We start from the raw sequence: 26,268 nt of genomic DNA, 5'->3' as shown, positions 1-26,268 counted from the left end.
CGCGATTGCTTTAAAAGGCCCGCCTTCGCCGACAGATATCCATTTTTGTGTCAGCGATACTCACTGAGCTCGGCGTGCAGATGGATGCAATATCCTCTGTCCCCGAAGGTGGTATTGGAAAACATACGATAGGACGTTTGCGCTCCTTAGGTAAAGATCAAGTAAATGATTCAAGAACAGACAGTTAAAAAAAGTTAACTTCCCGAGTAAACTATGCGTGGTATAGATATAGCATACAACTTCATTCTTTAGGCACGGTTTGCAGAAAATTATTCTGGCCTAAACAAGACGATTGGTTGAATAGGGTAATGTAACACCAAGTGCATTTCGCACACCTTTATTGTACTTTCAAGAAAATGGGAGCTGTCAGGGACCCAAGGTCCATTAGCTTTTCTTGACATTCACAACAACCTCGCAGTTTGTGTTCAAACAAGTCACATGTCGTCATCACTTGTGTTTGCATTGAGTCGTTGGCATAGGGATGGATTGCGAAGCGCGCAAATTTTTTCCTTTGCCGCTGATTTTAACGCGGTAACGGAGAGAGGCAGGATTTTTACGCAACACTTCAATTTTGGAACACTGCAATTGGGAAAAACGAATGGGGATCGCTGAAAGGACGTGCATTGGCCAATAACACGATAGCGAAAAACATCCGGCACTTCCACCTGTCGTTGTTTGTTCGATAGGCGTGAATTGGTAAACTTGCCAAAAGCTGTGTTTAAAACGTGATGCACGAATGCATTTAAACGGAGGGCGGGGTGTAAGGATTCAGACCAGTGGAAACAAGAGTCAGGATTCTGAGAGGCGAGCAAGATATGTTTGTTAGACTTGCCAGCACTGTCTGCGATGCGTTTCAATGGGAGTCCTTATAGGGCTTGTCCAGGCTGTTGGTTTGAATAATCTGGATTTTGTTTTCTTACGTGGCAAGCGGAGGTTTAAATTTTATAATAGCAGTTCGCACTGTAATAAAGATTGAGTGTTGTTTTCCAAAAACTAAGTTTGCGATACAAGAAAAGCAACAGAAATAAGTCATTGTTGTTATTTCGCAGACGAATAGTTACAACAAGTGTTGGCACTATAATAAATCCAAAAACGATGAGGAACCTTTGCAGGAACTTGGCCGTTTTCCTTCTGAGCGTTGTCTGTTTCATTCCCTATCTACCCTTGCTGTTGTTCGGCCTCACCGTCATCGTGCTAAAATGTTTGTTCCTGAAAGCAAAGCTGTTGACAGGAATGGCTTGTCGACGCACAGGACGCGTCGGCGTTGTTAACTACAAATATCCGGTAAGTTGCCTGGATGGTGGGGTCGCAAAAAGCGACATCACTTCTTTTCATTACTAGGAGCATCCGCAACAATTACCGACCCGCGCGGTTGAGGTAATGACAGCTGCTAAACGGGCTACTGCATACTTAGGTCAAATGAGCAAAACGGTCCGTTGCACATCTTCAAATTCGGTCCATGTGACGAGCCAAACCATTCTGGCGATTGAAACGCAACGCAATACAAAAAAATTGTTGACAAAAAATGGAGGAAAATTGCCTCTGTTTTGTGGTCGGTTAAATCCGGCGTCAAGGACCTAATAAACAAATTTTGCCTGTATTTAAATCACTTGTTTTTTCCACTGAGCTGTCGCCCGCAGCGTAAAGCGGCTTTAATACTAAATCACATTTTTGGCGAATTTCCTCGTTCGAGTTACCTTATCTTGTAAAATTATGCACATTGATTTTATCAAGATCGTGAGAACATGCCCAACAACACTCACGTCTTACGTTATAATCTGTTCCAGGTATCGGATATAACCCAAGTGGCCGATGACGATGAGCTCCAATTTTTGAAATTTCGGTCGCCGCTTTACCTTTACCGTATGACGGTTTGGTGCGCAAGAGAGGTACGTTTGCACATATACAGCGTGTTCCAATCTTTGTGCCGCTTAATCCTTGTAAAATGGATCTAAGTGTCCTATTCAGATGTTACTAGTTCGAGAATAACAGAAGTTGTATAGTACTATGTACAAGGATCGACGTATAAGCTAATATAAAATGTTACAATTCGTATTTGTAGGCCTACGCACAACAGCATGCATGCTATATCTCTACTACTTTACCCAAAAGCTTTCCGATCTCTGTTTCAAATACCAGTCAAATAGCACGCATAGAATTTAACGGTCTGGACTGCAAAGTTTACACAAGCGATCAACACCGCACGACTAAAGGGGACTTTTGAATGAACTTGCTGAAATGACGCCCCCAAAGCAAACAAATCCGAGTGTTTTTTCGCGGCATCATTTCAGCGGCAAAAATTCCGTCATGGAGATTCACGGTTGTTTAGGTTCAATAAGCGTAAAAAGGTGATTTGTATGTCATAAGATGAAACATCAATCTGTTCCAGATCGCGAGGTATCTTCTCGGATATCAAAAGTTCTGGGTAATTTCAGAGGAAACACTCATCTTCATGCTCACGCACACCCTGTATGCCCACTCGGTGCGCTACGACGAAGAGATGCAAATGTACAGGATGGTATTTGAGGGAATGGAGAATTTTAACCTCTACAAGGTATATACGTACGACAAGCTTTTTTTCTTTGTTTATGTGCCACAACATTGTCCACATTGCTTAATACGCATTTCATACCTCCTGCGATGAAGGCTGCTGCAAAACAGCCGAAACGTCGAGAAACGTCGAAAAATAAAGTTTGCTATAGAAGAGCATGCAGTATTCAGCACGCTACGATGTAATGTTATAAAATGTAAGGTCCAGTAAACATGCAGAACTTCCATTGGGACGTCCGGGAAATCCGGTTTAACAAAGAGCACACCAAAATATCGATAATACTGAAGGAGGACAAAGTGGTTCATTGGCCTTGTTCAGACGATAAGTTGGCGGACTGGAAACTCGCCAAACTGCACGCTCAGGTATTCCATGCAAGACCACCAATTTTATAGCTTTGTTGGCGATTATTTAGCCACGTTTATACACAAAGTATAGCTAAATTTTGTTGGGAAACGATACGTTACATGATTTAAATGCTGGCTACCAGAAAGTTTACCCGTTTTTTTTGTGAAATATGAACAGCATTTTTCAATGGTGAGACAACAGTTGTATAAATATTGTGTTGTCGGTACCTCGTTGGGAGTAACAAGAGAGGCATGAAAAATTGCGTAACGTCACGTAACGTTTCCCAGCAGCCGCTATTCCTCATTGCTTACGCAATTTCTTTCACCCCGTGACAAAAAATACATGACCTTTGCATGTAAGTGGTGGGTAATCGTAAGGCCCTCTTTTAGGTGGGGTTGACATTCAGCGCACCCGGATTGAGTCACACACACGTTCATTTCGTGTTTCCGTCGACAACAGCTGTGATCACAAAGACTGTTTTACCCGCAAACAGCTTCCTGCGCCGACTACTGGAACCTCACATACGATACACGGAGAGAATAAATTATCAGGTAGGCGATGAGTTCTGACAAATCCCCTCTTTGCTGAAAAATGGCTGTATTCAGTACACTATCATTTCTGAAACGATAAACCCCTCATCACATTTGTCAAGTTTATTTTGTTGTTGTTCCTTTAAAGGTTACAAGTTTACACTGGTAAACTTTACACTGGTAACCTGGCAACGTCTTGTTTTGTGTTATATCGAGTGGTAAAAAGTGTATATAGTTTCCTGCCAAAACCCAGTATTTTCGTTTTTTACAGGCATTGAATATCAACGTATCAACCGACAACTCCCAAACCTTTCTAGACAAATACTATTACATGTGGAAGGTTATTCCAGTCAACAAGGAGCAGTTTATCGAAGGTGTGATCAAGAAATGCCACACCCATTATCATCTGGAAGGCAAGAAAAAGGCACACAAGGTATTGTTGTTGTTTTTTACATCTTGAGTTCCCGGCGACACCACAAGAGCAAATTTTCAAAAATAAACACATTTTCCGCTACACGCTACGATGCAGGGAGAATGTTCAAACACACGCGCATTCAGATTACAAATTACGCAAAAACCTCAAGAATGTTGAGGGATATCGAGCTGTCGGCAGATTGACACGTGATGAAAACCATCCGTATCAAAACCCACACGATTGTATGCAGGATAGGACAAGAGAGCAGTCATGTTGAACCACCAATGTAACGTGATAATCCGAACTTTAACGTCATTCTATGTAAAGTTACAGCTGACTGCCAAAATAAGGAAATAACATTTTTACGAATGGACCTGGCAGGAGTATTGTCAGCACAACAAACGTAATTTTGCATAGTTTTGTGCTCGTTTCTTCAAGGAATTTAAGCCTGCGCTATTTCACAACCTGTTTCGTAGCACCGGCCTTTATTGCTGGGCAATCGTTTCGGCACTGGCATTATAAATGATTTTCTGAAATGTAATACAAATAGAACTTCCCGCCCCAACAAAAGAAGGCAAACATTGGGACTCCGCGCGACGATTTTAACAGTGAACTAAAAGCACGAAGAACGAACCGTTTCTGAATTTCAATGCAAATATTTTTACCTCACGAAATCAACCTAACCAGCAACACCTCTTTTTTGCGTGACACAAGTTAAACTTTAATGTCAATTTCAAGGTATTACAAACCTTTTGCCAAAACGTCAAATCTCGCTTGTTAACTCTTTCCACTCCGAGCGTCTATATATAGACGATTTCGCGCATGCCGTAGAATCCAAGCGTCTATATATAGACGGTAAATAAAATCGTCATTGCGTCGCAATCGTAAGCCTTGGCCGCGCAAAAATACATTCGTTTGAATGTACTAGGATGGAAAAACAGTTCCTCGCGTCAACAAAAGTCTACAATAATGTTTTGATGAATTTTGGTCAACATATATAACGCTAATTTTTTTGCAAATTTTGGGTGTATTTTTGCACTGTTTTCACATATTTTGGTTGCAATACGACCAGCAACGCGCTGTAACAGTGAAAATAGGATCGGTACTGTAACTACAGAGATCGCTTGAACCTTCGGCATAAAAATTACGAGCGTGTTGAATGTCCACTGTGACGTCATAAAGCCTGCGAAGCAAATGCAAGATTATGGTTCTTGTGGTAGAAAAGGAATGAGTCGGCTAGATATTATTGTCCTGTAATTAATCAGCTTGTACATGAATCAAGAAAAACCTTGTACTGTGCAAAAACAGAAAGCAGTTTTGGCAAAACAGGTCCAAAATTCATTTGGAGGCAAAGTATGGCAAGTGGGGGGCATTTCTGAGACCAAACGACAAGAAAATGTTGTTACATGAATTGGTCCCAGTTGTAGTATCAGACCCAAATACCTTTTTTTGCATTACAATAAACATGGATATCACAAAGAAACCTTCATAACCACAACACATTTGAAAATGCAATCCAATTTCTCCACTCAAAGAAAGGTTTCGACAAGGTCAGTCGAGCAACTTCAGACTACAGCCAGAGCAGTTCAAAAGCAATTTATACAGTTGTCAAACATTCAGTGTGACATTATGTGTAAACAATTGCATGCAAAGTTTCACAACATGGTTGAATATTGTGTATAGTCTTTTTTTACTCTGTTTCTCTTCTTTCATTTCTTCATGGTTGTTTTTTGAAAAATACTAAAAAATGCATGATTTGCAAGGGTCTTTGTGGAAAAACTACACATGCTATCAGTGAAGTCAAAATTTTCCATAAAAGCACACTTGTAGTACTCCATTTGGTACAAATTTGAACTATTTTGAATAAAAAACAAGCTTGTGAGTATTTCAAATGTATAGATGGTGAAAAGAACACATGCGAATAGTATAACAAGACATTTTTGAAAATTTGAGGAATTTTTGAACAGGTTTTGACTTATTTTTGTAAATAGATGTTTGCATAATGCATACTACAGCACTACAAAGCCTGTGTACAAAAAAACCTCACAAGTAAGTTAGATATATACAAAGTTCAGAAAAATATTTTTTTGATTTTTCACCATATTTGAGAAAAAATGTGAAAATTCGATGGGCTGTTACATAAAAACAACTATCACTGGACAAGAATTGTAATTTTTCCCTGACCCTACATTACATTGGTGTGTTACACACCAAAAATCTAACTATTACACCTTACAATTGGGCCGTGAGTATTTCATTTGCAACCATACCCCAAAACAAGCAATTTTCACCAGTTTGGAAAAAGTTGAAAAAGGTCCTATTGGTGAAAGCCATAAAATTATCGAACTACTGTTCGCAGCAAGCTGAAACTTGCCTAGATACAGCACGGGGGTTTACCCTTTCTTTTGCGATACTGGTAACCGCTTTAATTTATATATTCACGAAATGGGAAGTGTTTGAAAATTGTCATTTTTGCTCAAAAATCTCGGATTCTAGAGCCAGTTCAGCGAAAATGGTCCGGAGTGGAAAGAGTTAAAGATGCTTATTAAAAGCGAAACATGTTTTCTAAAAATAAACGCGTCTTTTACAAAAAGTTTTATAATATTTTAACGTTTTTGAACTTGTAAGGGCGCGGTTGAATATCTAACATTTCATAAGATTTTACAAATTTTCTGTTTCAGAACTCGGACTCCCAAGAAAGCCAACACCCCCATTTTCCACCGCCGTACGTTCAACACAAAAAGTATCAGGAGCTTCCGTACCTTCGCTTCCTCGCCTCCTACTACGGACCGGTAAAGCGGTTCGTGCAGTCAGTGGAGCATTTGATCGACAAACGCGAATGGGAAAATATGTCACGGGCAATGGCGAGGCACGTGCCAGGCATCGAAGACGTGGACATGGTGGACGTGCTAGCTACGTTCATCCACAACGTGAGCAGAACGAGTTATTTTTTTTGTTCTTTATTCAAACACAAGTTTTGAGTTTTGGCATCGTATGTTGGTGGTTAAAGCGGCAGGAATAAAATAGCTATCAAATTATTGACGTGTCTGAACGCCGTATTCGATTCAATGCGACCCCGACGATGCGCAATTTTGTTACATAACCGTGTGCGATAAAAAACGCAATAAATGTGTCGGGTGTTGCGAGGTATAACTACTAACATCATATTCCTGAGACTCCAAAAGCAGTAAAGGGCGACCTGCGACAGTGTATGATCTCTATTTTTTAACGGAAATAATAATTTTGCCTGTTGGCATCCTCAGTTTCTGTCTTATTCGAATATAATCTATTTTCCATCAAGAGAAACAATAAACGTGTCAGGTCTTGCGATACCAATGTATAATTTTTGTGGCCCTGCTACTTACTTTATAGGGTTTCCATCTACTTTTCTATTAAGCAATAAAATATGCTTTAAGGTTATCAATGTTTGTAAAATCACATGCAACGGCTCTGTGTCGATCATGGCAACGCCAAACACGTTTTTGACATTTTCGAAGAAATGTCATGTGACAAAAGCATTTTCAGCATTTGAATTCGTAAATTGTTGTTATGTAATTTCAGCGATTTGTACTGTTTTTGTTCGGCCAGTTTTATCGTTTTATCATTTAACTGTGTCTTTTCTGTTTATTCTGTTTGTGCAGAACTGATGATGCTTAATAAAGCGAAACGTATTCTAAAACTAGTAGCGTTGACACATAGTTGTAATAGTAATATTTAAAATTGTTACATAACATGTGATTTATTAGCTGTATAGCTGCAATACCCTTACATAAGCATAGTATGTCGCTGACACGATTTGCTTTTGCAGGCAGCAATCGTGCATTACTGCGACCACATAGGTTTTGCACTGACGTACGGATTCAAATACGCTTGCATGGAAATTCGCTACCCCTTTGAAAGCTTCGACAACGTGGAAGTTTGGGACGAGCTTCTTGCTGGCGATCCAAACCTCAGTTACGAGAAAGTGAGGAGAAACCCAGAATTGCTGATGAAACTCAAACACGTTACCAGAACAAGGTAAAGCTTTAATTGTGAAAAGCTGCAGACAGATGGCCACTGTTTCGACCTAAAAGGTCTCATCAGTGCAGCTGGTGTGACTATAAGACGACTTTGCTGATCAAACGGCCAAGCAAAGACTTCCACTTTGTGGTGACTATACAATCACCGTCATCCGTTGGGCACCAAACTAGGTGCAACCTTACGGAGAAAACAATTCATATTATTGGCTCCACATTGCCCATCATAAAGCTTTAATCATTAAGATTTCAAGTTTTGCTTTTAAATACCCAAAGCCTACAATCCAAGTCGCAGTAAAACCATGCACGATACAGTTACATAAAGATATTGTTTATGCTGGGGGGGTATTTTTGTACTGCGATGTGTATTCATCTTTCGAAGCTAAAAGCGTCGTTGCCGGAAAACCTTTGAGCGATGATCTAATATATCGAGGTATATAAGGCAAGCCATGTATAGAGCACATCATTACTCATCGTTTATAGTTCATCACCAACGACTTCTTTTCAGCCACCGGCGTTGAACTCTATACTAAAAGCACGATCGTGACTCGCGTTGATTGACGCATCGGCTACACAACATCAAAAAACGCTTTGAACCGAAACTTGTTGCATTTTGTAGTAATCAGTTTTGTACGATTGACAAAAAAAATAGTTTGAATGTATTAAAACCCCGGTATGGGAGACAGGACATTCGCGTGTCCTCATTGATAATGACGACAAATTTTGTTTGGCCTCGGCCCGACCTCCAAGTAGTTGCTTGCACGCAACGGAATTCACCGAAACTTAAGTCTCTTCGCAATGAAATAGTTCATAAGGAAGTTCTATCGGGGTCAATAAACATACGGGTATATTACCAGGAAGCTATGACCAAAAGTAAAAACTAAAACTGTGGAAATGCCCCGTTACGTAATGCAACTGCGACACGGTGCTACCGAAAGATACTATGCAGTGGTTTTTAAACTTTTTCGTGTGCGACCAAACTCCCAAGGTGCAAATCATCAATCTTTCGAAATACTTTTTCCTGTGTTTAAAATTTTCGATAGTACAAAGGTAATTCATCCTGGTATTTGCATCCACTTTGAGTTTAAACATTTACGCGACGCCATTAAAAATCAAAACTTTTTCGACAAAGGCAAAAAAAAAAAAAAAAAATTACACTGTAAGCAGCCAGCCAAAAACGGTATTGTAGCGTAATTGATTATGTCACTCTGACTAATTCAAAATAACTATTCCACATCGGCAAAATAGCTGCAACCCTTCCTTTTTTTGGAAATTAATTAATTGTGCACACGTACGCAAGCACGCACGCACGGTAGTGGATATCAGATGCTGTTAACAACGTGAATCATTACCAAAATCTTTTCACGCACAGTCCGAGTTTAACTGGTAAACGACACGTTTTCGACGTCGTTACCTCGCCATAATCCCCAGTCGTGTTAAACCTTTTACCCTTGGTGTATTTTCGGCCACTGTACTACGGAATAAAATTACGTTATTCACCTTGTGTGCACCAAGCAAACGAACTGCAGGTATTTGAGTCATTGCACGTGCTTCAAAGGTCGCTTACTGTGATGGTTTAGCCAGCCATAATTGTCCGCACAACAAAATGAGCCCAGCCATCCATGAACCGAAAAATTGCCGAAACTGTGGAAGCTGACCCCTTAATAACCCTCCTGATTTCGTTTATCTTGTTATGAGCTTAACTCGTTCACTGGAAACGACAACGCGGTGCACGCTAACCACGATTGACTTTGCGGTCATAAAAGTGTTAAGGCACCTACCTTTTTTGTGGCCCCGAATTCTATTACAGTCAGCACTGTTTTATCTATATGCTAGTCTAAGTCTTGTTTGTTGTTATAATCATTTTGCACTATTTTTTTCAGTCCTAAATTAGTGCTGTGACTGTACAATCTGCTACTTGTGCTTATTTGTGTGTGAATTCTTTTTTACAGTCGTTACATTGCAAAACTTGGCCGCGCATTATTAGAGACAAACCAACTATTCGTTTACAAACTTAAAACCAGTTCAATTTACAATTCAACAATCCTAAATTTTTGTCCAGAATCTTTGCAAACATTTTCGTCGATTACATCCCCGATGTGGTACATGACCTTAGCCTCCTAGCTGTCAAATACAATTTCGATGGCAAGTCGGAGAGGTTGGCTGTGGATGCCGCAAGTCAGTTCATGCAGGAGCTAAAGGAGGTGGACAAGGCCTTGCAGAAGGAAGAAACGGAAACCTTAATACCGGGGAGGCCCAGGGACCTGAATCTCCCGCAGACGATGCAGCTTTTGCCTCTGGAAAGTTTTGTTTCAACGATTTGTTTTTGAACGGAGAATATACTCGAGGGTGGTTATATACAGTAGATTTTTTTATTTTACTCAATCAGGTTCTTAATTTTCTTTCGGCGCGACTTTTCGGTACAGAGTCAATTGGGATTTTGGAAACCGATGAGAGTCTCTCGTTTAAGTCTTTGTTCGTTGTAAACCAGACAATGCTGTAAATCGTTTTAATTACTGTTCCCTGCTCATTCGTTTAGTTCAATTCCTTTTGTCAATTGTTACAAAACCGATCATTTGATGCAATTATCTTCAAAACATGTGACCAAACGCAAGAACCCATTCCAAAAAGATCAAAATATGTTACTTTTATCTATATGACAGAATGAGTGTTTGTGTCGCCATTGCTGTGCTGTCAGCGCTCTGTTATTGTGCACATGACTTATCGCCCGTATCAACCGTCAATAACCTTTGACACTTTCACGAAGATTTTGTGTTTTCATGTAACATGTCGGTGTGCGATTTGCCGATACATTGCGTTTTGACGCCGGTTTGCCTATTGTCGTGTATGTAAAATAAACAGACAGTAAACAGAAGTTACACGGGAGGTGTTCCGGCATTTATGGTCGGTTGTATTGATTGTGTGCAGAGTGGAAGCGTTTAACGAACTTGCACTTTACTGGAAACAGATAGGAAAAGCTGTAGGTCGGCTGTTCATTTCGTTTTGGCGCATCAGTCAAAACAGGACACAGCTGTGTTGATTGTGGGGTGGATATACGTAGGTTGTGCGCAATTCACGACCAGAAACGCGCAAATTTTCGAAAAACATTATATGTTGTCGGTGATGTAATATACCGAGTTTGTGGTCACCGCAAAGTTGATTGGGCGTTTCCGATATCTACAAACTTTTTTATAGAGCAAAAACCCATGTTTTGCTGTTTGGGTAAAGTAACGACCGACTTAGCCAACTCACAATGAACGTAACGGCAGTCGTAAGATTTTAGTGTAGTTGATCATTTGGCTGATTTTCCAAATCCAAGGGACATCATAGGGAAGACGTTGCTTAAACTCATTATTTATTTGAGAAAATGCTCTTTAGCTCCATCTGGCGTCTGGTGTTATACTCTGCTTGCAAAAAAAACGCTCCATGGTCCCTGTTGTCAAATGCTTGTGTGATTGTTTGGAAAACGGCTCACGGAGTTTAAGATTAACAGCATTTAAGGCAACATTGTTTTACTAGCCACCAAATCAACCCAGTCTGTTGAAGGGAGTGTGTAAGCTGTTAGGGACTGCTTGTTAACCTGCGGTACGGGATCTCCTTTCGAATCGTATATGTTACATGTGAGAAAACGTACAAAATTGTTTGTAACGAACCAATTCGAATTTTCTGCACATTGGAACATGCGCATAAAAATCCTCACCTGGTTTTAGCATTAATTTTTGTATCACGGTGTTTGTTGCCTGTGTTATAATGTATCATTATGTTTTAAACTTCGCCTGGTAACCAGATAGGTGGTACACAATAACACTAAAAAAACAGTAGGTGGTACGCGATAACAACAGCGTTGAGAACCACTGACAGGCGAGTGATTGCATACAGCAGTGTTCAAACTTACAGGACTTAAACCTGACTACCTCGAAATTAACTGTCCCCTTATTTACTCAATAAAATCTCGCGCCTTATTGTAAGTCAATGCCAGATTAACCACACGTAACCTTCACACACACACGTGTCGATGGTAATGAGTTTAATGGAAAGCGGTGAAAAAATAACAAGTATGAGTGTGAATTTTCTTTGAGAAAAGCGTTTAAGAATTCATCCGGAACACAGCTGAGAAGAAGAATGCAGAATACGTTTTCAAGGGAAATGACATCATCTGTTGCTGCTGCTCGCTTCGCTGTCCTTACTGGTGGGGTTCTACAAGAAACAATGTCACTTTTTACGTCGTCAGATTTGTTTACGTCAACAGGTCCCGACGTAATCAGCTGTTATTTCTCCAGTATTCAAACTCACAATGCCCGTCGTACACAACAGTGTAAATTAAACTTAATTTCAGTATATTTCCAATACGGCAAGCTTGAAAGCTCCCGTTGAGATACGGTAGCAGGCAACATTTGACATAAAAATTAGACCACTGACATTTCCGTGCATTCTTATGATTTGATATCGATTAAGAAAGACTTCGGAATGTTTGCGGTTCCCCTTTAATCGTTTCAAGAAGCCCCGAGGAACCGCGGTCCCCCATAAAACCACTGGTCCACAGCAGACTAAATGTTCAACACATCAAAACATCAACTTTACCGAATAAATGTGAACACCAGAAAACAACAAAACAGCAGACTAGGGGTTGCTGTTATTCAAGGCTTTACGGGCATACTTTGTTGCAAACAAGCTTTGCTGGAACCCACTGGTTCTCAAAGTCTTTTACGCATTTGTAAAAGAGTCATTGCAATTGCGACGCACCAAGAATAAATGTACCAGGGCAATTTATTCAAGTATTTACAATATTTAGTCGCAAAAGGCTGCGACTCGATTTGTCATTTGCAATTTTACAATTTTTTTATTTTGTTTTTCTTGTTGAAGTTGTTACGCGAAGCCCTTGGATATTTATAACGACGCACCAGGGCAGCACGACGTGCAGTCCGAGAACCTCGGCTGTAACCAGTTGAACCAACTTTCCAGTTGGCCTAAAACGTGCCTATAGCCGCATGCAAGGACACATATACCAACACGGGGTGGACGACGTCACAGCTGTATGCGATACTTACCTTCGGGCAAATATCCGTTACCAGTTACCGTTGGATGGACCAGCAGAAACAAAAAACTACATTATAGTAAGAATCGAGAAAAGCGCTGGTTTTAAATTGTTTGACTAAAAGAGGAATTTACTTTTCACGCTGTTAAATGCCAGTCTGGGTTTGTTTACTGACTAAAAAAATTCTGACAATGCCAGAAAACCCTTCCAACAGTATTCAAATTATAACGAACAGCTTTGATTTTCTGAAACACACAGGCTCTTTCGTTGGGAAACCTGTTAGGTATCAAAACCTATAGTTACCAAGCAAGCAGAAGTTTAATGTAAGAGGCCTGGAAACTTAACTGATAATTTAACCAACCTTACATAAAAGGTCAAGATATGGGTGAACAAGCGAAAGCCGAAATCATGGCATTAAGTTCCAAGTAATTCAAAGTAGACATTATACGTTAGCAGTGATTCCCAATCTTTTTGTGGTTGCGTACCACTTGGAGGTAAAACAATTTCGACGCGTACCACCTAGTTAAGTGTTACAAAGTCATCTAGGGGATGAAATAACAAACATTTTGATATCACTTACGATTTTTTAAATTCGAACTATATCCGAAAATTAGGGAAAGGTGCTCGCGTACCACCTGGAATACCGTCGCGTACCACTAGTTGGGAAACACTACAGTAGACACACAGTAGCTCAACACACAAGGTCAGTAGTGTCACCTGTACTGATAAGTTGTTCCGGATGACTGCGTTTCGGAGTATTAGAGCTTTGGTGCGGTGCAAATACTCCTTACCAACATGGAGGGTTTTGGCAAAGGTGAGACTTCTGTGGTCGGTTTCTCGTGCGTGCAGGATCTGGCAACATCAACAAAATTGTTAGAGAGTGACTGAGGTTAACCACAATCAAGTAGTAACAACGGGAGCAAATTGCGTATTTAACTTTCATGTTGTGAAGCGCCCAACTCTATAACCTTAATGGTATATCTTTCTTTTACTGTTGTATATTGTTCATCTGCATAGTTGTTTTTTCAAGCAAACTACATAAAAAAAAAAATTTTTAATTTCATTTTGACCACATTGCGTGACCAAATGCCAATAAGTGTACGGCACACAGTGAAAACAGAATATAACATTTTCTTACTATTGTATATTTCGGTGCCGACTAATTAGTCACCTACAAACCTATATATTTTCCCACTAGTGGACTAGACTGTGATACATAAAGTTTGACGTAACCTTATTTTGTGAATCGATGCGAGCTTGAATTTGTCCATCCAGTATCAGGGGCATGAGTTCGTCCTCAAGCTTGGCTACAGTGCAGTTGAAGGCACTCGCCATTCGATGCATGTCCGCCAGTTTGTAAGGGCTGAAGTACTGCGAGTAAATGGTAAATGTGTTATTCTGGCGAAATACTACTGCAGCAATGGCCAAATGTATTGTTCAAGCTGTAATTAGCTGACTTTCTTGGGCAATTTTATTGAGGGAACAAAGCAACCATCCGTTATTTTTGTCAATATTTTAATTGAAATACTCCACGAAATCATAGCGTTGTATTAATATTCGCATAGATTTCTATGTTACACAGACTTATATACATGGATCAAGTCCGGCGAAACTCTGTGTCCCGGTGTATTAGTATTTTCCATACAAGCGCTATAATCCCACACAAAAAATTTAAACATTCATCTCACTTGCACAAGGGCTCGGCAGCGAATTTGTGTATAGAGTTTGTCGACATGTGGGGACAAGTAAAGATCCAAGAGCATTCCGTCCCTACCGTCTTGGAGCAGAGCGAGACATTTTCCGTACTGGGATTTGTAGAAGGCGAAGACGATCTCACGAACGGTCGGCTCCAACTCCAACAGTAATTTAAACGAACTGAAAGTGAGACGGGTCGTGTAAAAAGGACCAACGTGGATAGACGATGGAAGACAGCAGTAACTTTAGTATCTATGATGCACCTTCATAATTTCGTAAATAAACTTTCATAGGGTAAAAAAACAAAACATGCTAAAAAATCCATAAAAATTATTAAGAGCTGCAGATATTAGCGCACATTTTTGGGTATATACATTAGGTTTGCAGGCTTGGCAGCCCAGGCATTGCAGCCTAGCTGGATCAGCCACTTTTTCCTGACAAGTCGGAGCAAGATTTGAAAAATCATGATCGCGATACGATAGCTGTGATCGCCAAGCAAGGACCTGCGCAGTGGGGCGATCCTGCAAATCATGCCATTGCATGAAATATTACAGCATTTTTGGGTACCCAACGGATCGACCAAAAGGTACCACAAATTAGAAATCTCTGAGCCTGCTAGTTTAAAAGCTAGTCCAGTGCCACAATCACCAGCAGCACAGAAGAGACCTTACAGCTCAAAACATGCTGTGTACACCTGTCTGCACCTCTTAATAAAAATATTTTTCTTAGAAGCAGGTTACATGTTTGATTTGAACTATGAGCAGCAATACATAACCAACAAATTAAATGAAGCATTAAAAACTACCTATAAAGTAATGGTAATGGGTATAAAGTAACAAAAACCTACCTGCTTGTTATAACTTGTGACTGTAGTTCCTGTCTATTGAAGGTTGCCAGCGCACAAAGGCTGCCATACACTGCCACATTGTTAGGTGACAAAAGCTGCACAAGACAAAGCAAGACCCAGTAAAACATTTTTACCACAGATTAAACAGCAACAACTGTTTTGCACTAAAAAATCAGACCTCTGGAAAATCACAATGATCCACTGAAGCCTGTAGAAAACTCTTTGCTGCCGACTTGTACTTGCCCATGGCCAGATGAGCTAATCCTGCAGCACACCTGCACAAAAACAAAAGTGCCTACAATTGTACACCTCGGATGAAAGGCTTAAGCTTACTTGCACCTTTTTTACAATGATATAATGGTAATCGACATGTTTGCATCTTTACCTCAGTTTAGTGAAAACAATGTGGCTTTGGTTGTCTCGATCTTTCTCTGCAAAATCGCCAGTTGCTTCAGCTTTGTTGACATACGTAAGAACATGTGACCAGTTACCAAGATAGACGCACACCTGCATGACATGAAAAAGTGTCTGTTAGTTTTTCCAAGTGTAAATGAAGCTATTTTCTTTGAAAAAAACACATGTAAAAACCTTTTCAAACACAGCAATACAAAGCACTAGTTTTTCAAAAACTTTAACCATTTAACACAGTTTTCCAAACTGAGATGACAACGCTATTTGTAACTTTTAAGGGTACGTTGGTTAATCTCCATGTACTTACCATAAAAATTTGTGTTAAATCTATGGTAATTGTATTTTGTGTGATGACAAAATTTAAAAAATGTTGGAAAGCATGGTGGACAACAAAATAAAAGTTTACCTTAATGACATTTAAACACATGTTCACAATGTGTTTCGGTGATGTGCAGTATTCCCTGGCACGGCTGTAGTTCTTCAGCGCATTGTTAAGATCACCCATGCTCAAATAATGGTTGCCAAGTTCATCATGACCCCTCCTGCAATAACAACAGATATGTCACAAGACAAAAAAAAACCTATGGGTGCCTTTTATAGAACATCCTAAATGTTAAAAACCAACATACAAACCTATTTAATATGGTCTTATATATCTTTGGTACACAAAAAAGGACCATCGGTGATATTTTTTCATTCAAATTGTATGTCCAAATAACTTTATCAGATTATATGCGCAAAAGAGCCATAATAATCAATGAGAGCTGCAGACAGGGTGTATACACGTCGACCCAACATATCGACGATTGACCGAAAGGTACCACAAAGTGGAAATCTGTGAGCCTGCTAGTCTACCAGCTAGCACAGTGCCACATCAACAGCTGCACTGATGAGACCTTACAGGTCGAAACTGTTTGTGTATACACCCTGTCTGCAGCTCTCAACTTTATCAGATATGTGGTTAATAATTTTGAAGCATAGCAGACTTTTGTAATTTAACTAACTATTTGCAATTGATATTGTTGGCATTTACCTCACACTTTCTTTAATGGAGTTGCTTTTGCAGTTTTTGAGGTCAATATCAAGTTTTTCCAGGATGGTGCCTGCATGTTTTGTGGTGTGTTCAATCCATTGTGCATCCAAAGATGGGGCTTGGATCAAACCAGCAACTGCATCAGGAAGTATTGATGAAGTCCTAAGACAATGAAGACCACAATGAACAGCTTCTCTTTTGCAAGCTTGTATTTAATATTTTTCAAATCATGAATACTTTGTACAAAAAAACAAATGAACAGTACACAAAAGAAATAGAACATCATCGACATCGATAAAACCATGAAGGTTATCGAGTCAGACGCATGTTTACTGATGAATAGCCTTACCTGATTGCCTCTGTTAGCTTTTCATGTATTTCCTCATAAAGTGCAACATTCAGAGAATTCCGCACAAACTGCAATGCCATCCTGTATTAACAGGAATTAATTTTGGGATGGTTATCAAATAAGTACAACTATATCACTATTTTTCCATCAAATTAATCTATTTATGCTGACCTGAGTGCTTCCACCTTTAGAGAAGGTGCATGTGCAGCAACAAACAGCAAGCGTTCAATTTTCATAAAACCCTTGTAACCACTAGCATAGGCATCCAGGTCCTGCAAAAATTAAATGTTCTATTGCAAAATAAAACCAATCCCAAAATACGGTTTAATCTTATATGCTCAAAAGAGCCATAGTAGTCAATGAAGCTGCATGCAGCTCTAACGGTTTAATCTGTTTTCAAAGACATTTAGAAAAAACATTCAGAATGAGGGTTAATCGTTTACCAAAGTAGAATTCTCCACGAAAAAATTTGGTTCCCGCATTTGTTGATCGGAAACTTCATTTTCCGGATCTGGGTCAACCTGCATGGGCTCCACACTCTATTGCAAAAAAACAACAATATTCATGCCAAATATAAGGGATACGTCATACGATAATGTTCAACATAAAAGCATTACTCACAGCTGCCATGGACGACGCATTGAACAGCCCTAAAGCATGTAGTGGCATGGTGAAGCAGTTTCTCTTTTAATATTCAGGATCGAGATAAAAACAAATACAGAACCAACACACGATACTTCAAAGCACTGTGTTCCTCTAAATGTGACGTATATTTTCATGTGGTTGTAATTTCTATAGTTGACGTGTTTTTATTGGAGCAAATTTGATGGGAAATATCCTCCTATTGTTTGGGAATAATTACACAGTTTGCAGTGATGCTTAACTTCTTTTATCACTAAAAGGATTTTCACCACATAAAAAAACAGCTTTTACTCCAAACGCTTTGCTTTAGACTCGTATAGACTCGTGACCATAGCGTTACAAAACAAGTGGGCAGAATTTGACTGTGACTGGGGCTTGTCATGAATAAATACGACGAAGATGGGTTGAGATCCACTGAAAAACATTCTTGTCACAAATCATGTTTAAATTAACTGCTAGATCTTGCTTAATTTAGAAACATAAGTTACGGCTTCGTAAATCTTCAACACAAACTAAACAGCCCAGAAACTGCTCTGAAACCAATCAGCAAACATTTCGATTGTATCCACAATTATTGCATTTCGCATTAACAATGATGTAGACACAATTCGCCAATGAATTTCAAAGCAGTTGTTTGGGTTCAATAAATTTGTTGACAAGTTTCTCATAGCATGTTGTTTGTTGATTTTGGTTAACTTCGACTTGTCATGCATTATAAAGTACAACTTTTGTTTAGTTATTATACCACGTGTACGAAAACGAACTTCAATGACAAGTTACAGCAAAAACAAACATCTTTGTCCATTGTTACGTAAACAGTTGTGCTTTTCTCACAAAGAATAATAGAACAATGATGTTTGGGACCAGCAGAAGCAGTCGCCGATCAGGATGCAATAAATCGTTACTATTGTCTGGGGAACAATTAAACACGGTCCCAACTTTTTGTGACTTCCATAACAAGGTGTTTTGTCGGTAGTAAACCAACATCAAAGTGTACAGTCTACATATCATCACAACGTAGAAACAATTAGAAGTAAGAAATGAATATGTGGTATAGGTGTATATAAGGAGGAAACCGCTAATATTGTTCATAGCATTTGAAAACAGTAGGCTTGCACAATGGCAAAAACTATCGTACTGCTTTGTTTTGGACTGTCACTCATATTGCCGTTTTGTAAAGGTAAGAAATATTTTTTGCTGTTGTATTGTTTTTTTTAATTTACGTCACATAAAAATGTGAAACAGCAAATTGTGTAGAAGCGTAATTTTGGTTGATATTTTTCTTGCAGGTCTGACGTGCTTCACGTGTATCAACGCCCATTCAAACGAGGAATGCAACGAAAATGGCAAACTTGTCGAATGCGCAGATAATGAGGTAACAATACCATAAGAGCAGTAGGGTTTTTTGCGTATCGGTAGTGTAATAAGTTTTTTTTTGTAACTTTTGGTAGTTGCTGGTTTGCTGGTGCACATGATAAAGCGAAATCTCGTGCGAATAATGTTTTTTAACAGTCATTCTGTCCAAAACAGTGCACCAGCAACGGTTGAAAGTTATTGAACTGAGACTGACACGCCGTATTGCAAAAAATGTTCTTTATAGTAACATATGCATCATACAATTGCGTCCGCTATGTTTTTCTAGCTTTCCTGTCAAAACGAAGTACGCCTGAGCGAAAACATAGGGTACAGAATCACCAAAAGATGCAAGCAGTCAGAAGCATGCCAGAACAATCAGGACCAAAACAACAAAGCTGCATGGGATCCTGTACAATGCAATCCACTGTTCACCAACAACAGCGTTTGCAGATGTTGCTGCGACGAAGATATGTGCAACGAAAGGGCTCTGCCTTGTGACGGTGACATTTTTCATTATTCATTTAAATAATTATGTTTTGTCAAATTGCTTTAAGTGAGTGCGACATTAGGTTCGAGTTTGGACAGAAAACAGCAGCTTTCACAAATAAGTTATTAGACTGGCTAGGTTACTTTGCGTTTATTTCTAACATCCAGTTGCGTGCGTTTATTTTTCTTTGGTTGTGATATATGGTTACAGACACTGTTTAAGCGACGGAAACGAATGTTTTTATGTGTACTTTGACTTCATCATAAACAATTAACTTTTCCCTGCAGAAAATCCTACATGCCCACCTACACCTCCACCAGCGTTCGGTTCAGTTGATTGCAGCAACATGAATTTCGCCAACAGCACTTGCAGGTGGGATAGCTTTTGCATGAAGATACACTTGGTTATAATTTATTTACAAATCTTGTTTGCGATTCGATTTTAGATACGAATGCAATGCTGGATATGACTTGGTCGGTTCTGACACCATTTCGTGCGTGGAATCTCCTAGCGGCTTGCTATGGAATGTTGCTGCACCTCAATGCAAACGTAAGTACATTAATTGTATACGTCAATGGATTAGTTGAATAAAGAACTGACGATGCCAGTAGGGCGAAATAGGCTGAACCTGTTTTCAAAGCAAGCACTTTTGTTGTGTGTATCCTTACGGAAAGACCAATAATCATAAGACCATCTCTTGCAGTTTATGCTTTAGATCCTATATTAAACGCAAGAACACTATTTTGTGTTTAAATTGTACAGAACGTATTAAAAAACTTGAGTTTTGCAGATAAAATTTGATACGCATACGTTCTTGGCTTCTGTTTGCGTTTTTCTCCATTTCAGCAAACATCTTCTTTTGCAGGTGCCGAATGCAGTGCTTCTGGAGCCCCGGCGCCCCAAAATGGCCGCAAAAGTTGCAGCGAGGACAACAAAGTAGGCTCCGCGTGCATTTACACTTGTGACGAGGGCTACAAGCTTAGGGGAATCCCCCAAGTGAATTGCAACCTGGACGAACAGTGGAGCAGCAGCGCCCCGAACTGCATCAGAGGTGGGCATGAAAAACAGAAGTAAATATAACTGTAGCCAACGAGGTATAATGATACACAGGGTTGAATTGTCAGGGCCGATTGCAACAGCATAACGGGATGATTCCCAGAATTCTTTTATAATTATTTACGACAATGCTGGAGGCGGCTCCTATGATCCTATTGCCCTGAAACATACACTGATAAAACTCATTTTTCCTAAAAGCAAAACATATTTGTCTTATACACTGACTGACTTTATTACTGCAATACGGCTCTTTTGGCACTAATTTTATTGCATCGACATTTCGACCACCATGGAGCAGCCTTCATCAAGATGTAAAAATGCGAATAATAATACAACGTGGACAATGTTAAGGCGCACAAACTGAGAAAAAAACGCTAGAATCGAAAACTGACTGACTGATTTTAGCTTTGAAAACTAACGTTTCCGTGATTGTGGTACAAGAATAACAGTGCATGTTATGAACTCCCGTAACGGCGAAATTTTTTCTCAGTGACTTGCGATCCTGCTGTAACCTCCGACATCGTCAACGGCCAGACAGTTTGTGAAGAGAGCAACTTTTTCGCTTCAGTGTGCGCTTTTTCGTGCAACACCGGGTACTTTCTGGAGGGCGTGGAGACTGCGACCTGTCAGCAGGACGGTAGATGGTCATCTCGTTCAGCACAATGCAATCGAGGTATTTTACCCTTAAACAAGTGATGCCGTGTTTGGAAATGGTGTTTTTAGCTGCCAACCATATTCCTTTAGTGGTTTTAATTCCAGTTATAAATTCCCACATTTCTTGCCGGCGTAAGGAGATTTACTTTCATGGAAGTACCGCTTGGTTTACAACTATTGCTTCATTTTTTGTTTCTATGTATGGATATCGTAAAGTTTAAACTAACATGTACCACGCTACACGCAGTGACCTGCCAGCAAGAAGACGTTGAAATCACCAACGGACTGTCAACTTGCTCTGAAAGCAACTTCTACGGTTCGACATGTTCGTTTATGTGCAGAGATGGCTTCAACTTGATTGGTGAAAATCAAGTCACGTGCCAGGATAACTTTTTGTGGTCTTTCCCTCCGGCGTTTTGTCAGCAGGGTAAGTCGGTTTCTTGACGGACAGCGCGCTAAAAACCCTGGTGGTGTGTGTTTTAGTACAAGCAAGGCGGTTTGGGTAGAATATAGGGAAAGGTCAAAGCTACAATTTGATTTCACGTGCTAAACATGGAAGTGATAAATGTGTGAGCAACAATGTCAGAAGAAAACCTCAAGATAAAAGTTAATACGTTGTTGCACTTCAATAAGACGCAATTTTATCGTTGCTTGTGCGTGAAGTTAACAAAGGCACCAAGAGTTAAAGTTATTCAAAATTTAAAAAATAAATTAGCATGATCGCAATGTTTTTAAGGTGTGTTAGGATTGTCAACTTTACATCTCTTGTAAATATAATTTTTCACAAAATAAAATTTGCAAAAATAAAAAATTAACCTCAATAATTAATAGTATTCATTTAACCATCTAATCTATAGGGATGATATTCTAAAAACCCTTTTTTGCCAGTCGTATGCGAAAAAACTATTATCTCCGACTTTGTGAACGGGAAGTCAGAATGCACGGACTCAACTCTGTACGGCTCAACCTGCATCTTCGAATGTGACGTTGGTTATTCCATGCTCGGACTCGACACGGTTCAGTGCGTAGGGACTGGAGTCTGGTCCAACCCGCCCCCTTTCTGTGAAAGACGTAAGATATTCGAAATTGTCTGTAAAAATGAAAGGTTATTTACAAGCAGATCCATGACAAGCATTAAGCTTTTCAGCTAGTTCATTGCCACAGTCACCAGCTGCATTGTTGAGATCTTACAGGTCGAGGCAGTGCGCAGTACTGGCTTAATAAACGTTGTCGTTGTCAAGGATATAATTAACTGCAAAAAAACGCAACCGCAAAAACGACACACTCTCGTTGTCATAGAAACGTGCGGACCGGTTGACATGTCACCGTTGAATGGAGAAGCTCTGTGCGACCAGGACAACCTGTCCTTCTCGAAGTGCGAGTTCAAGTGTGGAGGGCTCAGCCAAGATTGGGACATGCTCGGGGCCAACGAGACGACTTGCCAAATGGATCCCTTCACCGGTACATTCGAATGGTCCCACGACCCCCCGTGTTGTGCAAGTAAGAGATCTGAATAAATCATTAGGGAGCCACTGATGTGGATTTGTGAGCTTCATACAGATGGTCACTGTTTCTACCTTTGGTCACGTTTATCTATTCCTATGACACATTGTGGCACGGAGTCAGACTGCACTATTGGTTTAGCTTTTGCTTGGCCATAGTGTTTCCACCTAGTTTTCTCTGGATGGTGGCACCTAGTTTGGTGCCCAACGGATAACGGTGATTGAATGGTCACCACAAAGTGTTTGCCAGGCCGTTTGGCCGACAAGATCGTCTCTAGTCACACCAAACTGTACTGATGAGACCTCATAGGTCGAAACAGTGGCTACCCGTATGCAGCTCACACGAAAGAGATCATTATGTTTGCATTCTTTCTTAATACAGTGAGATGACTCATGGGAGAGTTTCCAATCGGGCCACGGAGCTCTGTAGAAAAATACAACACAAAAAGCATAGTCAAGAAAATATTTTATTGTCATGAAAAAGGATGAAAAGTAAATTAAAAACCTGAAAAAACAATTGATTAAACGTGAGAAACGGAGGTCCCGGGGTAATCCCCCAATACCTTTCCCCGAAAGGCAATTTGTAATATTTTTATGTTTCGAATTTGAACTAACCTGTGTATGAATATTTTGTCAACAGAGCGCTGCCCCCCGTTTGCTCAAGTCGACCTTTTCCTCGTCCTGGACTCCAGCAGCTCGGTGGGAAAAGACAACTGGAATAAAACAGTTTACTTCGTGAAAAGCGTCATAGACAACTTCGTCGTATCACCCGACGACATGCTCGTTGCTGCCATCAGGTGACTGGCTCGATTCTTGCGAGATTGCAGCTGATCGCTTGTACTAAACTTACAGAACAGTAGAATCGCTGATTTAATGTTGCCGTTCATTTATCATCCGATATTGAGCAAAGTTTTGACTTAACGACATCGTAAACCAGGCGTTTGCTATATATCATAAGGTAGTAAGTCCGATGGCCTTTACTTGACAATCTTAACTATTATATACCGATCATATATCGATAAAGTTTACTGACATCGCTGCACAGGTATTGCAGCATACGATATTTTTTAATGCTATCAAATCGAAGTTTTAAATATTATTTTGCCGATAGTTTGTGGCTAGCGTGTAGTTCGTTCTTCACATTTCTCCATTAGATTAATGGCAAAATGCGCGTCCAAATGTTAAATGCTATCACTCTTATTGAATTTTCTGCTATACAGATACAACAAAAAGGTTGACAGCGTAAGTGAAATTAAGATCGGTCAATTTCAAGACCTCAAATCAACGACGGACGCCGTCATCAACCTTCCCTACGATGGCTCAGGTAATAGCTTTGCTCAGTCATTTGATTACAACACCAGATTGACTATAGTTCAGCCCCGCTGTGTTTGTGCAGTGACCGCCGAGTTAATGCTTATACAACATTCGTAAATCCAATCGATCCAGGGGTAAAAATTTGCTTTCACTTTCAACCAGCATGCTCATACCTCACAGGTACCTTGACTGGACAAGCTCTCACGTACGTTCGTGAGAAAATGTTGACTCATCCAGGAAACCGCCCGGGCATCCAAGATTTGGTGTTGGTCGTCACTGACGGCATTTCAAAGGACGACATCGCCGCTCCAGCTCTGGCTTTAAGATCAGCCAAAGCCAATGTAGGTGTAAAGCTCAAAAGCATTTTTCAGTCTCATTAGCAACCCAAAGCGTCGCCTCTTTATCATGAAAAAACGTATAAACGTGTAGATCGATGAGTAATGGTTAAATCTTCAACAGTTGCGAATTTAAGTTTACGCTTGGCATGACCATTTTGGTGCACATTTAATAACGTCTATGCCAAAAGTGTGGATTATGTTGGGCAACCATCTACAAAAAAGTGTAAAACAACTTCATACAATTTTTTTTTGTTATTGTCAACACCTATACGGGGTCTACGACTTACAAACCAATGGATTTCCCCTATTCCGTTAGATATTAATTCTGTGCAGAGTGGCTTAAAATAAGGATATTTAATACTCACACTCGCTACAGTACAAAACATTAGTACAATTGCTTTACAGGTGGTTGCGCTGGGTGTGGTTAATTCCAAGGGCAGTTTGAAGAAAGACGATATCGTTGATATTGCCGGTGACCCTGAGAAAACCGTTCTTCTGGAATCTGGTTTCGAAGGACTCACAGATGACCTTGTTCAAGTGATCTTGACCCAAATCTGTGGCGACCCGTGCGAGTAAGCAAACTTACATGGCCTCAAAATAAAGAAATAATTATTTTTGATAAAACATCCAATATTTTTTAATTGCTGTTCAGCTACTTCAAACTATTATTAACGCATGTATGCTTATCACCCAAAAAGACAGTTCTCCTATATTTCCTTTATTATTTTTTTTCGTAAATATCCTTATTTCTTGATACATAACGTGTGTTTAGATTATACAATTATACATTTTCTACTTAGAGGCACATACCATTGCAAAATTAATATTATGATGCCAGATAGCCTTAATGAACAACATGTTATGTTTTTTTTTTGCAGTCGCAAAAACCAGTACGCTGAATTCATCTCAACTTAAGGACTCAAAATCGAACTTCGGAATGATTTCAAACGAACAACTTTCTGTACATTGTATTTATTTGTTATACTAGTTATTGTGTTTCTAACAGTTGTAATTGCAACACTACATTTGTCGCAATTTAGTGACCTTTCTTAATAAAATCAGGTTACTGCAAGAATTTTGTTTCACAGCTGAACAGAAAGAAAATAGCGAAATAACTTTAAAGTTTAACGAAATAAGGAAATAAGGAAACTTTCCCAAAATAAGCAATTGTTTTATTGACAATGTGAAGCACAATCTTGAAAGTTCCCCAATACGAAAAAATACAAACAAATAAATGTTTATTACGCATGATTGCACACGTCAATCACCAAAACAATTCAGCAAGAAAGAAAAAAGGTACAGCAAACTGTGTAAAATAAACGAATGTGCGAACTTTTGGAGGCATTTTTATTTTTAATGGGGTTCTGCAGCAATAGCTTTTGTAACACGTGATTCTCTGTGTTGGTTCTTTGTCGTTTTCCCAGGTAAACCCGTGACATTGTGTGTATAGTAAATAGAAAAATGGCGAGAGTGACATTTAACATGAACCACGACCACGTTACAAACAAAACAAAAATCAGGCAATGCGGTCAGATAGTTTCTGTGCTCTATACTTTGGGACATCTTTGGAGGCTTAGCATGTATTGTTTTTTAGCTAGTTAAAATGTTGCAAAATCTATAGTAAATAGGGTTCCACAGGTTAAACCATTGATATTTCTGTACATGTACTTTGGTAGACTACACTTTAAAATT

At 39.6% G+C, this 26,268-nt stretch overlaps 3 protein-coding genes across 3 annotated transcripts; 2 read left to right on the top strand and 1 right to left on the bottom strand.

Annotated features, from left to right (window-relative positions):
- Positions 1–883: 883 nt before the first annotated feature.
- LOC145905862 (uncharacterized) lies at positions 884–10,711 on the top strand. The gene is made up of 9 exons (XM_082993168.1): positions 884–1,284; positions 1,788–1,889; positions 2,390–2,554; positions 2,770–2,913; positions 3,286–3,447; positions 3,698–3,859; positions 6,523–6,771; positions 7,650–7,858; positions 9,920–10,711. The coding sequence occupies exons 1-9, from the start codon at positions 1,096–1,098 to the stop codon at positions 10,185–10,187; spliced, it is 1,650 nt and encodes a 549-aa protein (XP_082849294.1). The 5' UTR covers positions 884–1,095; the 3' UTR covers positions 10,188–10,711.
- A 1,158-nt stretch (positions 10,712–11,869) lies between these two features.
- On the bottom strand, positions 11,870–17,975 carry LOC145906700 (COP9 signalosome complex subunit 1-like). The gene is made up of 13 exons (XM_082994151.1): positions 17,849–17,975; positions 17,671–17,766; positions 17,399–17,499; positions 17,228–17,308; positions 16,879–17,040; positions 16,252–16,387; positions 15,820–15,941; positions 15,613–15,709; positions 15,435–15,529; positions 14,581–14,767; positions 14,126–14,263; positions 13,610–13,744; positions 11,870–12,054 (listed from the first exon to the last, which is right to left on the bottom strand). Exons 1-13 carry the CDS (start codon positions 17,894–17,896, stop codon positions 12,010–12,012), a joined length of 1,443 nt encoding a protein of 480 aa, XP_082850277.1. The 5' UTR covers positions 17,897–17,975; the 3' UTR covers positions 11,870–12,009.
- Positions 17,976–18,988: 1,013 nt separating this feature from the next.
- LOC145906493 (E-selectin-like) lies at positions 18,989–25,528 on the top strand. Its single transcript, XM_082993921.1, has 15 exons — positions 18,989–19,049; positions 19,159–19,244; positions 19,512–19,725; positions 20,000–20,084; positions 20,158–20,261; positions 20,578–20,763; positions 21,259–21,441; positions 21,670–21,849; positions 22,311–22,493; positions 22,722–22,922; positions 23,565–23,721; positions 24,145–24,248; positions 24,419–24,579; positions 24,982–25,148; positions 25,455–25,528. Exons 1-15 carry the CDS (start codon positions 18,989–18,991, stop codon positions 25,489–25,491), a joined length of 2,109 nt encoding a protein of 702 aa, XP_082850047.1. The 3' UTR covers positions 25,492–25,528.
- The last annotated feature ends 740 nt before the right edge of the window (positions 25,529–26,268 follow it).

This window comes from Ascidia mentula, chromosome 6 (assembly GCF_947561715.1).
Source record: "Ascidia mentula chromosome 6, kaAscMent1.1, whole genome shotgun sequence".
Taxonomy (NCBI): Eukaryota; Metazoa; Chordata; class Ascidiacea; order Phlebobranchia; family Ascidiidae; genus Ascidia; species Ascidia mentula.
Note: the sequence above shows the minus strand (reverse complement) of the source record. Positions and strands in the feature narration are given on the sequence as shown.

Excerpts from the sequence above, each read along its gene's own strand:
- LOC145906493 (XM_082993921.1), top strand. The coding sequence starts at position 18,989 with ATGGCAAAAACTATCGTACTGCTTTGTTTTGGACTGTCACTCATATTG. Across the intron at positions 23,722-24,144 it reads ATGCTCGTTGCTGCCATCAG|ATACAACAAAAAGGTTGACA; the intron begins GTGACTGGCTCG and ends TCTGCTATACAG. Across the intron at positions 24,249-24,418 it reads CCTTCCCTACGATGGCTCAG|GTACCTTGACTGGACAAGCT; the intron begins GTAATAGCTTTG and ends CATACCTCACAG.
- LOC145905862 (XM_082993168.1), top strand. The coding sequence starts at position 1,096 with ATGAGGAACCTTTGCAGGAACTTGGCCGTTTTCCTTCTGAGCGTTGTC. Across the intron at positions 1,285-1,787 it reads TTGTTAACTACAAATATCCG|GTATCGGATATAACCCAAGT; the intron begins GTAAGTTGCCTG and ends AATCTGTTCCAG. Across the intron at positions 1,890-2,389 it reads CGGTTTGGTGCGCAAGAGAG|ATCGCGAGGTATCTTCTCGG; the intron begins GTACGTTTGCAC and ends AATCTGTTCCAG.
- LOC145906700 (XM_082994151.1), bottom strand. The coding sequence starts at position 17,896 with ATGCCACTACATGCTTTAGGGCTGTTCAATGCGTCGTCCATGGCAGCT. Across the intron at positions 17,309-17,398 it reads CTAAAGGTGGAAGCACTCAG|GATGGCATTGCAGTTTGTGC; the intron begins GTCAGCATAAAT and ends CTGTTAATACAG. Across the intron at positions 15,942-16,251 it reads TGTGTTTAAATGTCATTAAG|GTGTGCGTCTATCTTGGTAA; the intron begins GTAAACTTTTAT and ends CATGTCATGCAG.